Consider the following 19971-nt stretch of genomic DNA (forward strand, 5'->3'; position numbering starts at 1 on the left):
GGTGTGGCAGCGCCTGGGTGGGCACGGGGACAGCCCTGGGGACACTTGGGGACACTTGGGGACATGGAGGGGTTGGCTTTGGGGGACATTTGGGGACAGCCAGGGATGGCTGAAGGAGAGCCAGGGTGGCACTGGGGGACAGGGAGGGCACCGAGGGTCACACAGGTGGCACAGGAGGTGGCACAGGTGACACAGGTGACAGTCACCGGGCGCTGTCCCCTCCCTGTGCTGGCTCCTTGGGGACGTCCTGCTGGATGAAGAGCCCTGGGGACAGAGGGGACACCTCAGGTGGGGAGCCCCAGTGTCCCCAAGTGTGTCCCCACCCCCCCCCAATTGACCCCAAATGTGTCCCCAGGCTGTCCCCAGCCCTGTCCCTCTGTCCCCTCAGCAGTGGCCCCGGTGTGCAGCATGTCCCTGGTGTCCCCAATGTCCCCATGTCCCCTCACCAGTGACCTTGGCGTGCAGCATTGTCCCCAATGTCCCTGCTGTCCCCAGGCTGTCCCCAATGTCCCCAGTGTCCCCAGGCTGTCCCCAGCCCCTGGGATGTCCCCAATGCCCCCCATGTCTCTTGTGTCCCCAATGTCCCCTATGTCCCCAATGTCCCTGTGCCCCGGTATCCCCAGGCTGTCCCCAATGTCCCTGTGTCCCCTCACCGGTGGCCTTGGCGTGCAGCGTTGTCCCCAATGTCCCCGTGTCCCTGCTGTCCCCAGGCTGTCCCCAATGTCCCCACATCCCTCACCAGTGGCCTTGGCGCACAGCATTGTCCCCAATGTCCCTGTGTCCCTGGTGTCCCCAGGCTGTCCCCAGCCCTACAGGCTGTCCCCAGGCTGTCCCCAATGTCCCTGTGTCCCCTCACCGGTGGCCTTGGCATGCAGCGTTGTCCCCAGGATGTCCCCATCAATGTCCCCAGGCTGTCCCCAGTCCCCCAGGATGTCCCCAATGTCCCCAGTGTCCCCTCACCGGTGGCCTTGGTGTGCAGCGTTGTCCCCAATGTCCCCGTGTCCCCAATGTCCCCAGGCTGTCCCCAGTGTCCCAGTGTCCCCTCACCGGTGGCCTTGGCGTGCAGCGTTGTCCCCTCAGCGTCCCACAGGTCACAGCCCAGGAAGAGCTTCCGGCCCTGGCGGCGCTGCAGGAACGCCTGGAGCAGGAGCACCGAGCGCAGGGGGACAGGCCTGGGGACAGTGGGGACATTGGGGACAATGGGGTCACCACTGCCCCCCCATGTCACCTCTGTCACTGCCACGGCCCCTCTGTGCCACCCCTGTCACTGTCACTGCAGGAACGCCTGGAGCAGGAGCACCGAGAGCAGGGGGACAGGCCTGGGGACAGCGGGGACACACAGTGACACCAGGGCTCCCTGTGCCACCCCTGTCACTGTCACAGCCCCCTGTGCCACCCCTGTCACCCCCAGGATCGCCTCGAGCAGGAGCACCGAGCGCAGGGGGACAGGCCTGGGGACACGAGGTGACACTGGAGCTCCCTGTGCCACCCCTGTCACTGTCACAGCCCCCCCGTCCCCTTGTGTCCCCCCCGGTCACTGCCATGTCCCTTCATGGCCACTCCAGTCACCCCTATGTCCCCCCATGTCACCTCAGTGTCCCCCTGAGTCCCCACCCTGTCCCTCCCCTGGTCACCCCCATGTCCCCCCCTGTTCTCCTTGGTCACCCCAGTGCCACCCCTGTGTCCCTCTGGGTGTGTGTCCCCTCCCGTGGGGACACTCACACCACCCTTGGGGACATTTGAGACTCCCTTGGGGACACCCCTGACCTTTGGGGACACTCAGACCCTCCTTGGGGACATCTTCTGGCCCTTTGGGGACCCTCACGCCACCCTTGGGGACATCTGAGACACCCTTGGGGATATTTGGGACACCCTTGGGGACATCTGGGACACCCCTGGGGACACCCCCTGACCCTTGGGGACCCTGGGGACAGTGCCACTCACGCCACGTAGTCGATGCTGAGGTTGGCTGTCACCACCCGCCCGGCCACCGCCAGCGCCAGCGTCCCCAGGGAGGTGTCAATGAGGGTGGCGATGGCACCGCCGTGGGCCAGCCTGGGGACATGGGGACAGCAGGGGACATTGGGGACACTGGGGACACTGGGGACAAAAGGGGACATTGGGGACACGGGGACAGCAGGGGACACTGGGGACAGCAGGGGACAGTGGGGACATGGGGACAGCAGGGGACATTGGGGACACAGGGACAGCAGGGGACAGTGGGGACATGGGGACAGCAGGGGACAGTGGGGACACAGGGACAGCAGGGGACAGTGGGGACAGCAGGGGACAGTGGGGACATGGGGACAGCAGGGGACATTGGGGACACAGGGACAGCAGGGGACAGTGGGTACAGCAGGGGACAGTGGGGACATGGGGACAGCAAGGGACACTGGGGACACTGGGGACAAAAGGGGACATTGGGGACACGGGGACAGCAGGGGACACTGGGGACAGCAGGGGACAGTGGGGACATGGGGACAGCAGGGGACATTGGGGACACAGGGACAGCAGGGGACAGTGGGGACATGGGGACAGCAGGGGACATTGGGGACATTGGGGACAGCAAAGGGACACTGGGGACATTAAGGGGATATTGGGGACACAGGGACGGCAAAGGGACAGCAGAGGGACACTGGGGACTTGGGGACAGCATGGGGACATTGGGGACAGCAGGGGTGACGTGAGAGGGACAGCAGGGGACATGGGGGTGACAGACAGATGGCAGTGGTGTCATACAGGGGACAGGAGGTGACAGGGAGGTCACCCTAGGTGTCCCTCGAGGAAGGGCCCGTGCTGGCACAGGAGGTGACAGTGGGTGACGGTAGGTGACAGGAGGTGACAGGAGGTGACAGTGGGTGTCACTCACCCCGGGTGTCCCTCGAGGAAGGGCCTGGGCTGGCACAGGAGGTGACAGGAGGTGACAGTGGGTGACAGGAGGTGACAAGAGGGGACAGTAGGTGACAGGAGGTGACAGTGGGTGACAGGAGGTGACAGGAGGTGACAGTGGGTGACAGTAGGTGACAGTAGGTGACAAGAGGGGACAGGAGGTGACAGTAGGTGACAGTGGGTGATAGTAGGTGACAGGAGGTGACAGTGGGTGACAGGAGGTGACAGGAGGTGACAGTGGGTGACAGTGGGTGACAGTAGGTGACAAGAGGGGACAGGAGGTGACAGTAGGTGACAGTGGGTGACAGTAGGTGACAGTAGGTGACAGTGGGTGACAGTAGGTGACAGTAGGTGACAAGAGGGGACAGGAGGTGACAGTAGGTGACAGTGGGTGACAGTGGGTGACAGTAGGTGACAGTGGGTGACAGGAGGTGTCACTCACCCCGGGTGTCCCTCGAGGAAGGGCCCGAGCTGGCACAGGCAGCGCAGGTGGCCCTTGGGGACACTCAGGAACATGGCGAACTCGAAGCCGTCCCCGTCCCCCTCGATGGCCCTCGGGAACAGCCGCGTGTCCCTGTCACTGTCCCTGTCACTGTCACCGGCCAGCCCCAGCGCCTCTGCGGGGACAGCGCTGTCACCGGGCTGGGGACACGGCAGGGAATGGGGACAGCGAGGTCACAGGGGCTGGGGACAGGGGTCTGGGGACACTGGGGACATTGGGGACAGGAGGTAACACAGGTGACAGTGGTGACACAGTGACAAAGATGACAGAGGTAATACAGGTGACAGAGTGACAGTGACACAGGTGGCACAGGTGACAGTGACAGGAGACAGTGACACAGTGACACAGGTGACAATGACACAGGTGACAGGTGACAATGTCAGTGTCACTCACGGGGGCGGTACCGGCAGAAGCTCGGTACCCGTGCCCAGCCCCACTCCCGGGCTCACAGTGACACAGTGACAATGACACAGTGACACAGGTGACAGTGACAATGACACAGTGACACAGTGACACAGACAATGACACAGTGACAGTGACCCAGTGACAATGACACAGTGACAATGACACAGGTGACACAGGTGACACAGGTGACAGTGTCACTCACGGGGGCGGTACCGCCGGAAGCTCGGTACCCATGCCCAGCCCCGCTCCCGGGCTCACAGTGACACAGTGACAATGACACAGTGACAATGACACAGTGACAGTGACACAGGTGACAATGACACAGTCACAGTGACACAGGTGACAGTGACACAGTGACACAGGTGACAGGTGACAATGTCACTCACGGGGGCGGTACCACCGGAAGCTCGGTACCCGTGCCCAGCCCCGCTCCCGGGCTCACAGTGACACAGTGACAATGACACAGTGACAATGACACAGTGACAGTGACACAGGTGACACAGGTGACAATGACACAGGTGACAATGACACAGGTGACACAGGTGACACAGGTGACACAGGTGACACAGGTGTCACTCACGGGGCCGGTACCGCCAGAAGCTCGGTACCCGAGTCCAGCCCCACTCCCGGGCTCACAGTGACACAGTGACACAGGTGACAGTGACACAGGTAACAATGACAGTGACACAGGTGACAATGACACAGGTGGCAGTGTCACTCACGGGGGCGGTATCTGCGGAAGCTCGGTACCCGTGCCCAGCCCCGCTCCCGGGCTCACAGTGACACAGTGACAGTGACACAGTGACAATGACACAGTAACACAGTGACACAGGTGACAGTGACACAGGTGACACAGGTGACACGTGAAATTCACTCACGGGGCCGGCTACCGCCAGAGCTCGGTACCCGTGTCCAGCCCCGCTCCCGGGCTCACAGTGACACAGTGACACAGTGACACAGACAATGACACAGTGACAGTGACCCAGTGACAATGACACAGTGACAATGACACAGGAAACTGCGACATGTCACTCACGGGGCCGGTACCGCAGCGAAGCTCGGTACCCATGACCCAGACCCGCTCCGCGGCTCACAGGGACCCAGTGACAGTACATCAGTGACACAGTGACACAGGTGACACAGGTGTGACAGTGACCACAGGCTAACAAGCCAGGACACAGGTGACAGTGACCACAGGTGGCAGTGGGTCACTCAGGACGGGTGCGCAGGTATCTGCCGGAAGCTCGGTACCCGTGCCCAGCCCCGCTCCCGGGCTCACAGTGACACAGTGACACAGTGACAATGACAGTGACACAGGTGACACAGGTGACAGTGTCACTCACGGGGCCGGTACCGCCAGAAGCTCGGTACCCGTGCCCAGCCCCGCTCCCGGGCTCACAGTGACACAGTGACAATGACACAGTGACACAGTGACAATGACACAGGTGACAATGACACAGGTGACACAGGTGACACAGGTGTCACTCACGGGGCCGGTACCGCGGAAGCCTCGGGTACCGTTGCCAAGCCCCGCTCCCGGGCTCTCCGCACGATCCTCCCAGTAGTGGGCACGCATGCGCTCGCTCCAGCAGGGCGTTGGGGGACAGCCATGGTCCCCAGCGGGGGACACGGCCGGTGGCAGCGGCGCCGCGGGCAGGGGACAGGGGACAGGGCCCGAGCCACCGCCCGGGCACCGCGCAGCATGGCCGGGGTGGCACCGCAATGGCACTGTGATGGCACCGCGATGTCACCGTGATGTCACGGCGATGTCACCACAATGTCACCATGGTGTCACCAGGGTCACCTGCGGGGACGGGTGGTGGCGTCACCAGTGTGTCACACCACTCGGTGACGTCACATGACGTCACTGCTGGTGTCGCACCCAGGGCGTGGTGGCACCGGGGAGGCCACACCTGGTCACTGGTGATGTCACACGCGGTCTGTGATGTCACTGGTGATGTCACTTACAGTCTGTGATGTCACACCTGGTCCCTGGTGACATTGGCGATGTCACACGTGGCTGGCAAGCTCGCTGCTGACGTCACTGCGGAGATGTCACACCTTGTCAGTGACGCCAGTGATGTCACACCCGCCGGTGACGTCACCACATGTCCCACCAGCCCCTGCCACGCCGCCCGTGACGTCACCCGTCCGCCCCGCCCCCAGCCAATGTCACCGTGTCGCCCCCGGGTCCCTGCCCCGCTCTGCCCCCCCCAGCCCGCTCCCTCCCCTCTGTCCCCCCGTGTCCCCCCCTCTGTCCCCTCGTGTCCCCTCCCTGTCCCCAGCCCTGCCCGGACCCACGCGCGCGTGGTCCCCGCCCACCGCCGTGACGTCACAGCGCTTCCGGGTTCCCCGCTTCCGGGGGCGGGGCCTGAGGGACCGGAACGGAGCCGTGTGGAACCCAATAGAGAGAAACCCTATAGAGAGAGACCCTATAGAGAGAGACCCTATAGAGAGAAACCCTATAGAGAGAGACCCTATAGAGACCCTATGGAGAGAGACCCGATAGAGAGAGACCCTATAGAGAGAAACCCTATAGAGAGAGACCCTATAGAGACCTATGGAGAGAGACCCGATAGAGAGAGACCCGATAGAGAGACCCTATAGAGAGAAACCCTATAGAGAGAGACCCTATAGAGAGACCCTATAGAGAGACCCTATAGAGACCCGATATAGAGATCCTATAGAGAGAGCCCCTACAGAGAGAAACCCTATCGAGAGAAACCCTATAGAGACCCTATAGAGACCCTATAGAGACCCTATGGAGAGAGACCCTACAGAGACCCTATAGAGAGAGACCCGATAGAGAGAGACCCTATAGAGACCTACAGAGACCCGATAGAGAGAGACCCTATAGAGACCCTATAGAGAGAGCCCTATGGAGAGAGACCCTACAGAGCCCTATGGAACCCTACAGAGAGAGACCCTATAGGGACCCTATAGAGACCTATGGAATCCTACAGAGAGACCCGAGAGAGACCCTACAGTGCCCTATAAAACCCCATAGAGACCCTACAGAGACCTATGGAACCGTATAGAGAGTTACCCTATAGAGAGAGACCCTACAGAAACCCAATAGAGACCTATGGAACCCTATAGAACCCCATAGAGACCCTATAGAGACCCTACGGGGACCCTATGGAGCCCTATAGAGACCCTACAGAGAACCCTGTAGAGTCCTATGGAACCCTATGGATCCTATAGGGACCCTACAGAACCCTACAGAGACCCCATGGATCCTACAGAGATCCTACAGAGCCCTATGGAACCCCATAGATCCCCTATAGAACCCAATGGAACCCTATGGACCCCCACGGACCCCACTGTCACCCCGCAGGGCTCCCCTACAGCCCCGAGTGCCCCCAGAGTGTCCCCAGAGTGTCCCCAAGGTGTCCCCAGAGTGTCCCTAAAAGGACCCCAGAGTGTCCCCAAGGTGTCCCCAGAGTGTCCCCAAGAACAGAGAGTGCCCCGGTTCATACAAAACCCCTTTATTGGGGGGTCAGGGCAGCACCCCGGGGTGGGGGGCACCCCTGGGGGGGAGGGGGGGACACTGAGGGGTCCCAACAGGACCTGGGGGGGGCTGGGGGGCACCCATGGGTGGGGGGGGCACCCAAGGGGGGGTCAGGACCCCAAAGTGGGGTCAGGGCACACATTTAGGGTCAAGGGATGTCCAAGGGTTTGGGGTGACACCCCTGGGTGGGTGGGTGGGGGGCACCCATGGGTGGGGGGGGTCTCGATCACCCCTGGAGGGGTCTCAGCTTGCAATGGGGGGGGTCAGGACCCCCGGGTGGGCTCAGGACCCCAAAGGGGGAAGGGCTCAGGTTGGGACTGGATCTGAGGTGGGTTTGGGGTGACACCCCCAGGTGGGTGGGGGGCACCCCAAGATGGGGGGGGGGCACCCATGGGTGGGGAGGGGTTCATCACCCCTTTGGGGGGGGGTCTCAACTCCCCAGCTCCCCTGGGGGGATGGTCAGGACCTCATGGGGAGGGGTCAGAACCCCAAAGGGGGATCAGGGCACACATTTGGGGTTGGGACTGAATCCAAGGCGGGTTTGGGGTGACACCCCTGGGTGGGTGGGGGGCACCCATGGGTGGGGGTCTCAATCCCCCCGGAGTGGGGGGGTCTCAGCCCCTCAGGAGGGGTTCAGGACCTTTGGAAAGGATCAGGACCATCATGGGAAAGGGTCAGAACCCCAAAGGGGGATCAAGGCACACATGTAGGGTTGGGACAGGATCTGAGGCGGGTTTGGGGTGACACCCCCAGCTGGGTGGGTGGGGGGCACCCATGGGTGGGTGGGGGTCTCAATCTCCCAGGGAGGGTCTCAGCCCCTTGGGAGGGGTTCAGGACCTTTGGGGAGGGGTCAGAACCCCAAAGGGGGATCAGGGCACACATGTAGGGTTGGGACAGGATCCAAGGCGGGTTTGGGGTGACACCCCGGGTAGGTGGGTGGGGGGCACCCATGGGTGGGTGGGGGTCTCAGCGGCGGCCGCGCTGCTTCATGTGCTGCACGAAGTAGTCGTTGCAGGCGATGGTCAGCCCGGCCACCAGCGAGAAGAAGCCCTGGAAGCCAACGCGGCCATCGCGGCTCTGCTCCACGTCCCGCAGGATGCGATCCAGGGCGTTGGGGTCCCGCTGGTTCTGGGGGAAAATCGGGGGAAAACGGGTCAGATCCTAAATGGGAACGGGGTCAGATCCTAAATGGGAACGGGGTCAGATCCCACATGGGAATGGGGTCAGATCCTAAATGGGAACGGGGTCAGATCCCACATGGGAATGGGGTCAGATCCTAAATGGGAAGGGGGTCAGATCCCACATGGGAATGGGGTCAAATCCCACATGGGAACGGGGTTCCACAGGATCCACTCCAGGGCGTTGGGGTCCCGCTGGTTCTGGGGGAAAATCGTGGGAAAATGGGTCAGATCCTAAATGGGAATGGGGTCAGATCCCACATGGGAATGGGGTCAGATCCCACATGGGAATGGAGTCAGATCCTAAATGGGAATGGGGCCAGATCCCACATGGGAATGGGGTCAGATCCCACATGGGAATGGGATCCCACAGGCAGGGCATTGGGGTCCTGCTGGTTCTGGGGGAAAAATGGGGAAAAAAGGGTCAGATCCTAAATGGGAATGGAGGGAATGGGGGGACCATCACCTCCTGATCTCAAGGTTTATAGGGTTTGATCCTGGGGTTTCCAGGATCTCATCCCAGAGTTCTGTGGTATCCAATCCCAGGGTTCTGCCTGGTTTGATCCCAGGGTTTATGGGATCCTCATCCCAAGGTTGATGGGGTTTGATCCTGGTTTCTCCAGCTCCTAGTGTCCCATCCCATGGATCTCATCTCATGGATCCCACGGATCTCATGGACCCCATCCCATGGATCCCATAGGTGCCATCCCATGGATCCCATCCCACCCTATGGATCCCACCCCATGGCTCACATAGATCCCATCCCATGGATCTCGTATCATGGATCCCAGAGATCTCATAGATCCCACAGATCTCATGGATCCCATCCCATGGATCTCATAGGTGCCATCCCATGGATCCCATCCCACCCTATGGATCCCACCCCATGGCTCACATAGATCCCATCCCATGGATCTCATATCATGGATCCCAGAGATCTCATGGATCCCACAGATCTCAGGGACCACATTCCATGGACCCCATAGGTGCCATCCCATGGCTCCCACAGATCCCATCCCATGGATCTCATCTCATGGATCCCACGGATCTCATGGACCCCATCCCATGGACCCCATAGGTGCCATCCCATGGCTCACATAGATCCCATCCCATCCCACGGATCTCATGGATCCCCCAGATCTCATGGACCCCATCCCATGGACCCCCTGGCCCCCCCAGCCCCCAGAGAGCCGTGCCCACCTCGAGGAACCCCGGGAACTCCTTGTCCATCAGTGCCCTGAGGTCCTCCTTGGCCAGGTGCTCCTTGTCCCCCGCGTACTTGTGGAAGGTGAACATCAGCGTCTCCATGGCGTGCTCCAGCTGCGACGGCATCCTGCCCTGGGGCTGCCAAAACTCCTGCTGGGAAACCCAGAAATCCCGATGGGAACACCAAAACCCCCATGGGAAACCCAAAAATTCCTGCTGGGAAACCCAGAAATCACAATGGGAACACCAAAACCCCTATGGGAAACCCAAAACCCCAATAGGAACATCAAAATCCCGATGGGAAACCCAAAAATCCCGATGGGAAACCCAAAAATCACAATGGGACCACCAAAATCCCAAAGGGAACCCAAAATCCCGATGGGAGCCCCAAAATCCCGATGGGAACACCAAAATCCCGATGGAAAACCTGAAATTCCTGATGGGAAGCCCAAAATTCTGATGGGAACCCCAAAATCCCAATGGGAAACCTGAAATTCCTGATGGGAACCCAAAATCCTGATGGGAACCCCAAAATCCCAATGGGAAACCTGAAATTCCTGATGGGAACCCAAAAATCCCGATGGGAAACTGAAATTCCTGATGGGAAAGCCCAATATCCAGATGGGAACCCCAAAATTCCTGATGGTAAATCCAAAAATCCCAATGGGAACCCCAAAATCCCAATGGTAAATCCAAAAATCCAAATGGGAACCCCAAAATCCCAATGGGAAACCTGAATTCACAATGGGAACCTTAAAAAATCCCAATGGGAACCCAAAAATCCCACTGGGAAACCCAAATTCTCCCTGCCACCCCCAAAATTCCTGATTGGGATTTCCCAAATTCCTCCTGGGACCCCAAAATTCCTCCTGGGACCCCCAAATTCCCTCTGAACTCCCCAAAATTCCTCCTGGGACCTCCAAATTCCCTCTGAACTCCCCAAAATTCCTCCTGGGACCCCCAAATTCCCTCTGAACTCCCCAAAATTCCTCCTGAGCTCCCAAATTCCTCCTGGGACCCCCAAATTCCCTCTGAACTCCCCAAAATTCCTCCTGGATCCCCCAAATTCCCTCTGAACTCCCCAAAATTCCTCCTGGGACCCCCAAATTCCCTCTGAACTCCCCAAAATTCCTCCTGGATCCCCCAAATTCCCTCTGAACTCCCCCAAAATTCCTCCGGGCCCCCCAATTCCCTCTGAACTCCCCCAAAATTCCTCATGGATCCCCCAAATTCCCTCTGAACTCCCCAAAATTCCTCTGGGACCCCCAAATTCCCTCTGAACTCCCAAAATTTCCTCCTGAGCTCCCCAAAATTCCTCCTGGATCCCCCAGATTCCCTCTGAACTCCCCAAAATTCCTCCTGGGACCCCCAAATTCCCTCTGAACTCCCCAAAATTCCTCCTGAGCTCCCCAAAATTCCTCCTGGATCCCCCAAATTCCCTCTGAACTCCCCAAAATTCCTCCTGGGACCCCCAAATTCCCTCTGAACTCCCCAAAATTCCTCCTGGGACCCCCAAATTCCCTCTGAACTCCCCAAAATTCCTCCTGAGCTTCCCAAAATTCCTCCTGGATCCCCCAGATTCCCTCTGAACTCCCCAAAATTCCTGATGGGACCCCCAAATTCCCTCTGAACTCCCCAAAATTCCTCCTGGATCCCCCAAATTCCCTCTGAACTCCCCAAAATTCCTCCTGGATCCCCCAAATTCCCTCTGAACTCCCCAAAATTCCTCCTGGGACCCCCAAATTCCCTCAGAACTCCCCAAAATTCCTCCTGAGCTCCCCAAAATTCCTCCTGGATCCCCCAGATTCCCTCTGAGCTCCCCAAAATCCCTCACTGGGACCCCCAAATTCCCTCTGAACTCCCCAAAATTCCTCCTGAGCTCCCCAAAATTCCTCCTGGATCCCCCAAATTCCCTCTGAACTCCCCAAAATTCCTCCTGGGACCCCCAAATTCCCTCTGAACTCCCCAAAATTCCTCCTGGATCCCCCAAATCCCTCTGAACTCCCCCAGAATTCCTCCTGGATCCCCCAAATTCCCTCTGAACTCCCCAAAATTCCTCCTGGGACCCCCAAATTCCCTCTGAACTCCCCAAAATTCCTCCTGGACCCCCCAAAATCCCCTTGCCATCCCCCCCAAATCCCTCCTGGACCCCCCCCAAATTCCCCTTGCCACCCCCCAAATCCCTCTAGGACCCCCCAAAATCCCTCCAGGACGCCCCAGGCCCCCTTTCCCCGCCCCGCGCCGCGGATTTTCCAGGAATGTCCGGGAATGCTCCGGGCGTGACTCAGCGCGGGGGGGGGGGACACGAGGGGGACACGTCCTGAGGGTGTGGCCGCTGTCCCCCCCCCCCTTTGGGGACACCCCGGTGACTCACGGGGGGAGGGGGGCGGTCCCGCAGCCCCTCCCCCAGGGATGGACCCGCCTCAGTTTCCCCCACCCATAAAAAAAAAATCCTAAAAAAATGAGGGATCCTCCCTAAAAGTGAGCCAGGAAAAAGGGGAAGATTTGAAAAAAAAGGGGAAACGCCCCAAAAAAGGAGGAATCCCTCCCAAAACGAGAACCCCCCCCAAAAAAAGGAGGAATCCTCCCCAAAAAAGGAGAAACTCCCCCAAAATGAGGAACCCCTCCAAATGAGGAACCCCTCCAAACGGGGAACCCCCTCCCAAAAAAGGAGAATCCCAAAAAATGGGAATCTCCAAAAAAAAAAGAAAGGAACTCCCAAAACGACCCCCCTAAAAAGGGGGAACCCCCCCAAAAGTGACCCCCAAAAAAGGAGGAACACCCCCCCCAATAGGGGGAATCCCCCGAAAAAAGGGGAACCACCCCAAAAAAGGAGGAACACCCCCGAAAAGTGACCCCCAGAAAAGGGGAACCGCCCAAAGAAGCGGGAACCCCAAAAAAAGATAGAACCACCTCAAAAGTGGGTGAGTCCCCCCCCCCAAAGGGTGGGATCCCCCCAAAAAAAGGCTGGGCCCCCCCCCAAAGGGGGTTTGAGGATGGAGACCCCCAAAATGGGGGACAGGGATGGGGTCCCCCAAAGTGATGCTCAAAATTCCCCCCTAAAATCGAGGCGCGGGACCCCAAATTTGGGGACAGGATTGATCCCCCCAAAATGGGGTTGGGGGATGGAGACCCCCCCCAAAACGGACACCGGGATGGGACCCCGCGGTACCGGGCCGGGCGGGGGATCCCAAATCGGGATTTAGACCCCAAACCGGGATTTAGGAATGGGGGTTCCCCATTTTTGGGGTGCGGGACCGATGCCGTTCCCGTTACCGGTCGGGGGACCCCAAACCGGGACCTGGGGATGGGGTTTCCCATTCTGAGGTCCCGGACCGACCCTCCGTTCCCGTTACCGGGTGGGGGACCCCAAACCGGAATTTAGACCCCAAACCGGGATTTGGGGATGGGGTTCCCCATTTTGGGGTGCGGGCACCGACCCCCCGTTCCCGGGGGTGCCGCTCTCACTCACCGTGCGGGACTCGGTGCTCGGTGCCGGTGGCGGTGCGGGCAGTGCCGGGGCGCGGTCCGGCCCGGGATAGGCACGGCGGGGGCGGGCCGGACCGGGGGGCGCGGGGGGGCACCGTGACTCACCGGGACCGCCCGGACACCGCCCGGACACCGCGCCCCGCCCCGGGCCGGGCCCCCCCAGCGCCACCCGGGACAGCGGGAACACCGGGGACACTCCTCGAGATCCTCCGGGGACACCTCCCGGGACAGCGGGGACCACCCGGGAAGCGCCGGTGTGACCCTGGATAACCCCCCCCCCCCCCCGCGGTGTCCCCTCCCCGGTGTCCCCTCCCCGGTGTCCCCTCCCCGGTGTTCCCCCCAACCCCGGGGGGGCCTCACTGAGGTTCCCCCCCCCCGGTTCGGGGCCCGGCGCCGCGGTGGCGCGTGCCGCGCTAATAACGCTAATTACAATTACAATCTCTAATTGCCGCGCCCCGGGGCAGCCGAGAAGGAGGGGGAGGGGACACTGAGGGTGAAAGGGGGGGACACACACCCAGGTCACCACCCCCCCCTCCCCCGCCCTGCCTCAGTTTCCCCACCCAGGAAGGGGCAAAGGTGAAGGGCCCCACCCGTGGGTGGGGAGCGCTCGGGGCCAGGGGTGGCACTGCCTCCCCAACTGTCGCCAGGGTGTCACCCCCGCCCTTAGGACGGGCTCCTCCTCCTCCGGCATTGTCCCCGTGCCCCTCCCGTTGTCCTCACCCCACATTGTCCCCCTCTTCCCCCCGCCCAGCCCCCCTCAATCAACCCCACCCCACCACTCTCCCTTCTGTCACAGGAGCCCCCCTGGCCCCATCCTCACCCTCTCCTCCTCAACTCTTTCCCAAAAAGGCCCCAAAATATCCCTCAAAACACCAAAAATCCTCAAAATCTCCTCAACCCCCCCCCCACCGGGCACCCTTTGCTGCCCTCAGTTAAGATGGCGGCGCCTCCGCCTCACGATTTCCAAGATGGCGCTCGCGCCGCCACGCGGCCGCGCGCTGCCAGGTTGCCCTCACTCAAGATGGCGCCCGCACCGTACTAACGAATAGCGCTGACGCCATCGACAGTAACCCGGATGTAGCCGCCATATTGCCCTCACCCAACATGGCACCGCTCTCCCTGTGTTTTCCTATGGGCGCGAGGCCGCAGCGGGCGCGCTGGTGCCCGGATGTGGGCGTGGCTCCGCGGCGGGAAGAGGGCGTGGCCTCGGCTTGCCGGAAGTTGCGTCAGGGCGGAGCCGCCCGCGGGGAGCGGGGAGCGGAGCGGACGGAGCCAAGATGGCGGCGCCGGGGCTGGGCCGGCCCTGAGGGGCCGTGAGGGGCCGGGAGGGGCCCCCGCGCTCGGCGGGCTGGGACGGGGCCGCAGGGGGGGCCCCGCCGCTCCCCCCGCCGCTCCTCGCGACGCTGCCGCCGCCGGAGCCTCCCCGGGGCTTGACCGGAGACTCCCCGGGGGAGACGCGGGGCCTGCTCGGGGCCTTTTGCGGCCTTACCGGGGCCTCCCCGCGGCCTTACGGGGCTCGGCGGAGCCGTTTGGGGCATCCCCGGGGCTCGGCGGCGCCGTTTGCCGCCTTACCGGGGCCTCCCTGGGCCTTGACCGGAGATTTTTGGGGTCGAACCGGGCCCTTCCCGAGGCCTCCGGGGCTGAACCGGGGCTTTAAGGGCCTTTAACGGGGAGACCTCCCCCCCCGGTGCCGCCGGTTTTGGTTCTTTCTCGCTGGAATTCGGGGCCGATTTCAGCCGAAATCGCGGCAAAATCGGATTTTTTTTTTTGATGGTGGTTTTTTTTTTTATTTTTTATTTTGTTTATTTAACAGCGCTTTTCCCTTTTTTTTTTTTTTCCCCGGGATTTCGGTCAGAAAATCCCGGGATTTGAGGCGCAGCAGGAACGGGATGAAATTCCAAGGATTTCTTCAGCCGAGCGATTTTTTTTGGGTTTTTTTATTGCGGTTTTTGTTTTGAACGAGCAAAAATCCGTGAGAAATCCGCGATCCAGGGAATTCCTGCCTCGGGAATGTCGGCCCTGGAACCGGGAATGACTTAAGGGCAAAGCCGCGCTTGGCTTTTCCTCGATAAATTATTAATTAGGAAATTAAAAATAATTTAAAAAAGGGGTTTTGGGGAGGGGATAATTTAGAAAAAATCCGGTGTTTTCCGGCAAGGACTGACAGCGCTCCGGGCCTCTGGAATCGCTGGAACTTTGGGAGCCTCCGCGGGGATTTTTTTTTTTTTGGGGGGAGATTTATTGGAGAGGAAAATCAAGGAGAAGGAAAAAAGGGATCGGAGATCGGTGAGAACGCCCGGGAGCCGGGATCGGGCACGGCTGAGGTGGGTCCGGGGCTTGATTGGGGATTTAATTAATTGGGGGGTTAATTAATTGGGGGTTTAATTAATTGGGGGTTTATCGGGGGGGGGGGGGTGGGGCAAGGGAGGGATGCAGGGAAAGTCGGGTGATCCAGAGAGTCGGGATGGATCTGGAGAGGCTTGGGATGAGTTTGGAGAGGTTCAGGATGAATCCAGAGGGTCCTGATGGACTTTGAGGGGTCTGGGATGGATCCTGGGAGGGATCCAGAAGGTCCTGATGGATCCACAGAGGTTCAGGGTGGATCCAAAGGGGTTTGGGTTGGATCCAGAAGGTCCTGATGGATCTGGAGAGGTCTGAGATGGATCCAAAGGAGTTTGGGATGGATCCAGAGGCTCCTGATGGAGCTGGAGAGGGCTGGGATGGATCCAGAGGGCTCGGGGTAGATCCAAGGAACTCTGGGATGGATCCAGAGGGTCCTGATGGATCCAGGGAAGTCTGGGGTGGATCTCAAAGGGTTGGGGATGGATCTGGAGAGGTCTGGGATGGATCCAGAGGTTCCTGATGGATCCAGGGAGACTCAGGGTGGAGCTGGAGAGGCTCGGATGGATCCAGGGAGGTTCAGGATGGATCCAGAGACTCCTGGTGGATCCAGGGAGATTCAGGGTGAATCTGGAAGCTTGGGATGGATCCAGGGAAGTTTGGGATGGTTCCAGAAGATCCTGATGGATCCAGGGAATTTGGGGGTGGATCAGGAGAGGCTCAGGAATTAAATTCCCACGTTCCCAGCTGGTTCCAAGGCTGGGAATTCCCGAATTCCAGCCCCTGGAAGAGCTGGTTTTCCATGGAATATTTTGTCAGGAGCTTCCTCCTCTTCCTCTTCTTCCCCAAAATCCAATTTATTTGGGCTGGGAATGGATTCTTGGGAATTCCTGCTGGATTGAGGAGGTGAATTCATCAGAAAAAGGAGGAAAATTCGGGATTAATCCAAATTTTTCTGGTTTTTTTTCCCCAATTGTTTGGGAATTGTGAGGGAAAAGTTCACCTGGAGTCTCCCTCGTGTCCATTTCCCCCGGAAAATTCACCTCAAAATTGGGATTTGGACCTTTTCTCCCCACCCAGGCTGGGATTTTTTGGGATAATGTGGAATTCTGACAGTTTTGACCTGGATTTAGTGAGAAAAAATCCCAAAATATCCGCAGGGATCCCATGGGGCTGAGCCCTGGGAAGCTCCAGGAACTCGTTTTTCCCGTTTATCCCGAAATTATTTGAATGCTCCCGGAATTCACTTCCTGGGAAAAGCCTCCAGAGTGGGGTGGGAGGGATTTCCTGAGAGATTTTGGGATCCTTGTGCTTTTCTGAGAGATTTTCCTGCTCCTTTTTGAGGAAAATCCATGGATTTTTGGGATTTCCACCTCCCACCCCACTGGATTTTGGGATTTCAGCATTTTGGGAGCCTTTGGAATCTCAGGATCTCCTCCACAGCCAGAATTCCCTGCTTGGAAGTGAATTTAACAATTTTTGTGGTTTTTTTTTTTGAAGTTAATTTCCAAAATTCCCCTTTCCCAGGGGTCAGCACTTCCATAAAACCTCAATTTTCCCGGATTTCTTTGGATTTTCAGAGAGGACCACACCAAATTCCAGCTTTTTTCTGGATCCCACGGGAGGAAAACCATCCAGGATCATTCCAGGGGTGGTTGGTGCTGACAAATCCAAGGATTTCTCCCAATTTTTGTACAATTCACCACCCAAATTCAGGGAAAAAAAAGAGACATTTTAAGGAAAACTCCCTAAAAAAAGTGGGATCACAGCACCAGGTGCTTCCCATTCCTGTTTCCACCCCCCACGCTGGAGCTGGGGCCAGGTTGTTGTTTTCCAGGGATTTTTTGGGAATTTCCTCCTTGGAGAGGAATTGGGGTGGGTGGGGGGGTTCCTGTGGTGATCCCGATGTTTTCCCTTTGTTTGGGAGATTGTATCCAGGGAAAGGCCAGAGCCAGGGCTGGAGCAGGGATGGGGGTGGATCCCAGGGAAAATCTTGGGATTGAGGTCCTGATGGAAAATCCCAGAGACTGGGGTCAGGATCCTGATGGAAAAATGCAGACATTGGGGTCAGGATTCCAATGGAAAATCCCAGGGATTGGGGTTGGGATCCTGAGTGGATCCTGATGGAAGATCTCTGGGTTTTGGGTCAGGATCCCACTGAAAAATCCCAGAGATTGGGGTCAGGATCCTGATGGAAAATCCCTGGGATTGGGGTCGGGATCCTGATGGAAAATCCCGAACTGGGTTGGGGTCAGAGTGGATCCTGTGGAATCCCTGGATTGGGTCAGGATCCTGATGGAAAAATGCGACATTGGGTCAGGATCCAAAGAAATCCCAGGGATTGGGGTTGGGATCATGAGTGGATTCCAGTGGAAAATCCCTGGGATTGGGGTCAGGATCCTGATGGAAAATCCCCTGGATTGGGGTCAGGATCCTGAGAAAATCCCACTGGAAAATCCCTGGGATTGGGGTCAGGATCCCACTGGAAATCCCAGAGATTGATCCTGAGTGGATCCCACTGGAGAATCCCCAGGATTGGGATCCTGATGGAAACCCCAGGGACTGGGGTCGGGATCCCACTGGATGGCAGTGCCAGCGGTCCAGGGTCAGTCCTGGATCCCCCTGCTGATCCCATGTCCCATTGTCCCCATGTCCCCAGGTGCCAAAGGGGGGACAGAAGTGTGGCACTGGCATGACCATTGGTGCCCAGATGCCTGGCGGAGTGCGCAGGGCCTGTCTGACGCCCTGTCCTGTGTCCGCCATGTCCCCAGTGCCATGCGGGTGGAAGCGCAGTGCAGGCGGTGCACTTGGCCACATGGCACATGTGCACGGTGCGTGGCATGGAGGAGCTGGTCCTGTCTCCAACCCGTGTCCACTGAGCCCATTGTCCCCTTGTCCCCAGGTGCCCATGCAGGCCGGAAGCTGCACCACGGGCAGTGCCGGCGCACAGCAGGCCTGTACTGACCCCGTGTCCCATTGTCCCCTTGTCCCCAGGTGCCCATGGCGGGCTGGAAGCACGGGCAGGGGTGGCAGTGCCAGCATGCGCGTGCCGTGCGGAGGACCAGTCCTGTACTGGACCGGCCATATCCCCATTGTGCCACCCTGTCCGCCAGGTGGCCCATGGTGGGCCAGACTCAGGTGGCTCATGCGTTAGGGCGTGCTGCGCCAGCAGTGGCAAATGAGCAGGGCCTGTAGCGTGGACCGCACCCCTGTGTCCCGCTGACCCCATGGTTCCATTGGTCCCCCCGTCCCCATGTGTCCATGGCGGGGCGGAAGCGCAGCACAGGCGGTGGCACTGCCACAGTGGTCCGCGGTGCCGTGGCTGGAGGAGCCAGTCCTGTACTGACCCCATGTCCCTGTGTCCCCAGGTGCCCATGGCGGGCCGGAAGCGCGGCGCAGGCGGTGGCAGTGCCAGCGGCGGCGCGGGCGGCGCGGTGCCGTGGCCCGAGGAGCCGGGCGAGCGCGAGCAGGGCCTGTACTCGCTGCACCGCATGTTCGACATCGTGGGCGCGCAGCTGACGCACCGCGACGTGCGCGTGCTCTCCTTCCTCTTCGTGGACGTGCTGGACGAGGCCGAGCGCGGCCGCATCCGCTCGGGCCGCGACTTCCTGCTGGCCCTGGAGCGCCAGGGCCGCTGCGACGAGAGCAACCTGCGGCAGCTGCTGCAGCTGCTGCGCATCATCACCCGCCACGACCTGCTGCCCTACGTCAGCCTCAGAGACGGCGCCCCGGTGAGTGCCCGTCGCGATATATCGCGATATACGGGGTGATATTGGGGTATTGGGGTGGCATCATCACCCGCCACAACCTGCTGCCCTACATCAGCCTTAAGAGACGGCGCCCCGGTGAGTGCCGGTCGCGATATATCGCGATATATGGAGTCACTGTCGCGATATACGGGGTGGTATTGGGGTGACATAATCACTCACCACAACCTGCTACATCAGCCTCAAGAGATGGAGCCTTGGTGAGTGCCTGCCATGTCACGATATATCGCGATATACGGGGTGATATCGGGGTATTGGGGTGGCATCATCGCCTGCCACGACCTGCTGCCCTACATCAGCCTTAAGAGACGGCACCCCGGTGAGTGCCCGTCGCGATATGTCGCGATATATGGAGTCACTGTCGCAATATACAGGGTGGTATTGGGGTGACATAATCACCCACCACAACCTGCTACATCAGCCTCAAGAGACAGAGCCTCGGTGAGTGCCTGCCGTGTCACGATATATCGCGATATATGGGGTCACTCTCGCAATATACGGGGTCACTGTCAGTGTATGGGGTATTGGGGTGACATCATCACCCGCCACGAGCTGCTGCCCTATGTCAGCCTCAAGAGACGGCGTCTCGTTGAGTGTCTGTCGCGATATGTCGCGATATATCGCGATATAGGGGGTCACTGTCAGAGTGTATGGGGGTATTGGGGTCACACCATCACCTGCCGT

At 59.6% G+C, this 19971-nt stretch overlaps 3 protein-coding genes and 1 long non-coding RNA gene across 5 annotated transcripts in view; 1 reads left to right on the plus strand and 3 right to left on the minus strand.

Moving 5' to 3' along the window:
• S100A10 (S100 calcium binding protein A10) overlaps nt 1–13275 on the minus strand; it is a 14565-nt gene extending 1290 nt beyond the window's left edge. The window contains exons 1-3 of one of the 2 annotated variants that reach the window (XM_050984648.1): nt 13164–13264; nt 9686–9844; nt 8145–8435 (exon numbers count right to left, since the gene is read on the minus strand). In XM_050984648.1, coding sequence (XP_050840605.1) covers nt 8274–8435; nt 9686–9817 — 294 coding nt within the window. In that variant the 5' untranslated portion in view covers nt 9818–9844; nt 13164–13264 and the 3' untranslated portion in view covers nt 8145–8273. Of the gene's footprint in view, nt 1–8144; nt 8436–9685; nt 9845–13163 lie in introns of both variants that reach the window. The other variant, XM_050984647.1, reaches the window with a different exon arrangement.
• On the minus strand, nt 51–5372 carry LOC127060731 (acyl-coenzyme A thioesterase THEM4-like). The gene is made up of 5 exons (XM_050984820.1): nt 5286–5372; nt 3332–3531; nt 1945–2055; nt 1048–1172; nt 51–264 (listed from the first exon to the last, which is right to left on the minus strand). The coding sequence occupies exons 1-5, from the start codon at nt 5370–5372 to the stop codon at nt 203–205; spliced, it is 585 nt and encodes a 194-aa protein (XP_050840777.1). The 3' UTR covers nt 51–202.
• Nucleotides 13276–15002: 1727 nt separating the features above from the next.
• Nucleotides 15003–19322, plus strand: LOC127060659 (death effector domain-containing protein-like). Its single transcript, XM_050984610.1, has 2 exons — nt 15003–15504; nt 18889–19322. The coding sequence occupies exon 2, from the start codon at nt 18895–18897 to the stop codon at nt 19288–19290; it is 396 nt and encodes a 131-aa protein (XP_050840567.1). The 5' UTR covers nt 15003–15504; nt 18889–18894; the 3' UTR covers nt 19291–19322.
• On the minus strand, nt 19067–19844 carry LOC127060693 (uncharacterized). Its single transcript, XR_007779988.1, has 3 exons — nt 19697–19844; nt 19329–19455; nt 19067–19215 (listed from the first exon to the last, which is right to left on the minus strand). It is a non-coding gene; the product is annotated as an uncharacterized LOC127060693 (long non-coding RNA).
• Nucleotides 19845–19971: the final 127 nt, after the last annotated feature.

Source organism: Serinus canaria, chromosome 25 (assembly GCF_022539315.1).
Source record: "Serinus canaria isolate serCan28SL12 chromosome 25, serCan2020, whole genome shotgun sequence".
Lineage (NCBI taxonomy): Eukaryota > Metazoa > Chordata > Aves > Passeriformes > Fringillidae > Serinus > Serinus canaria.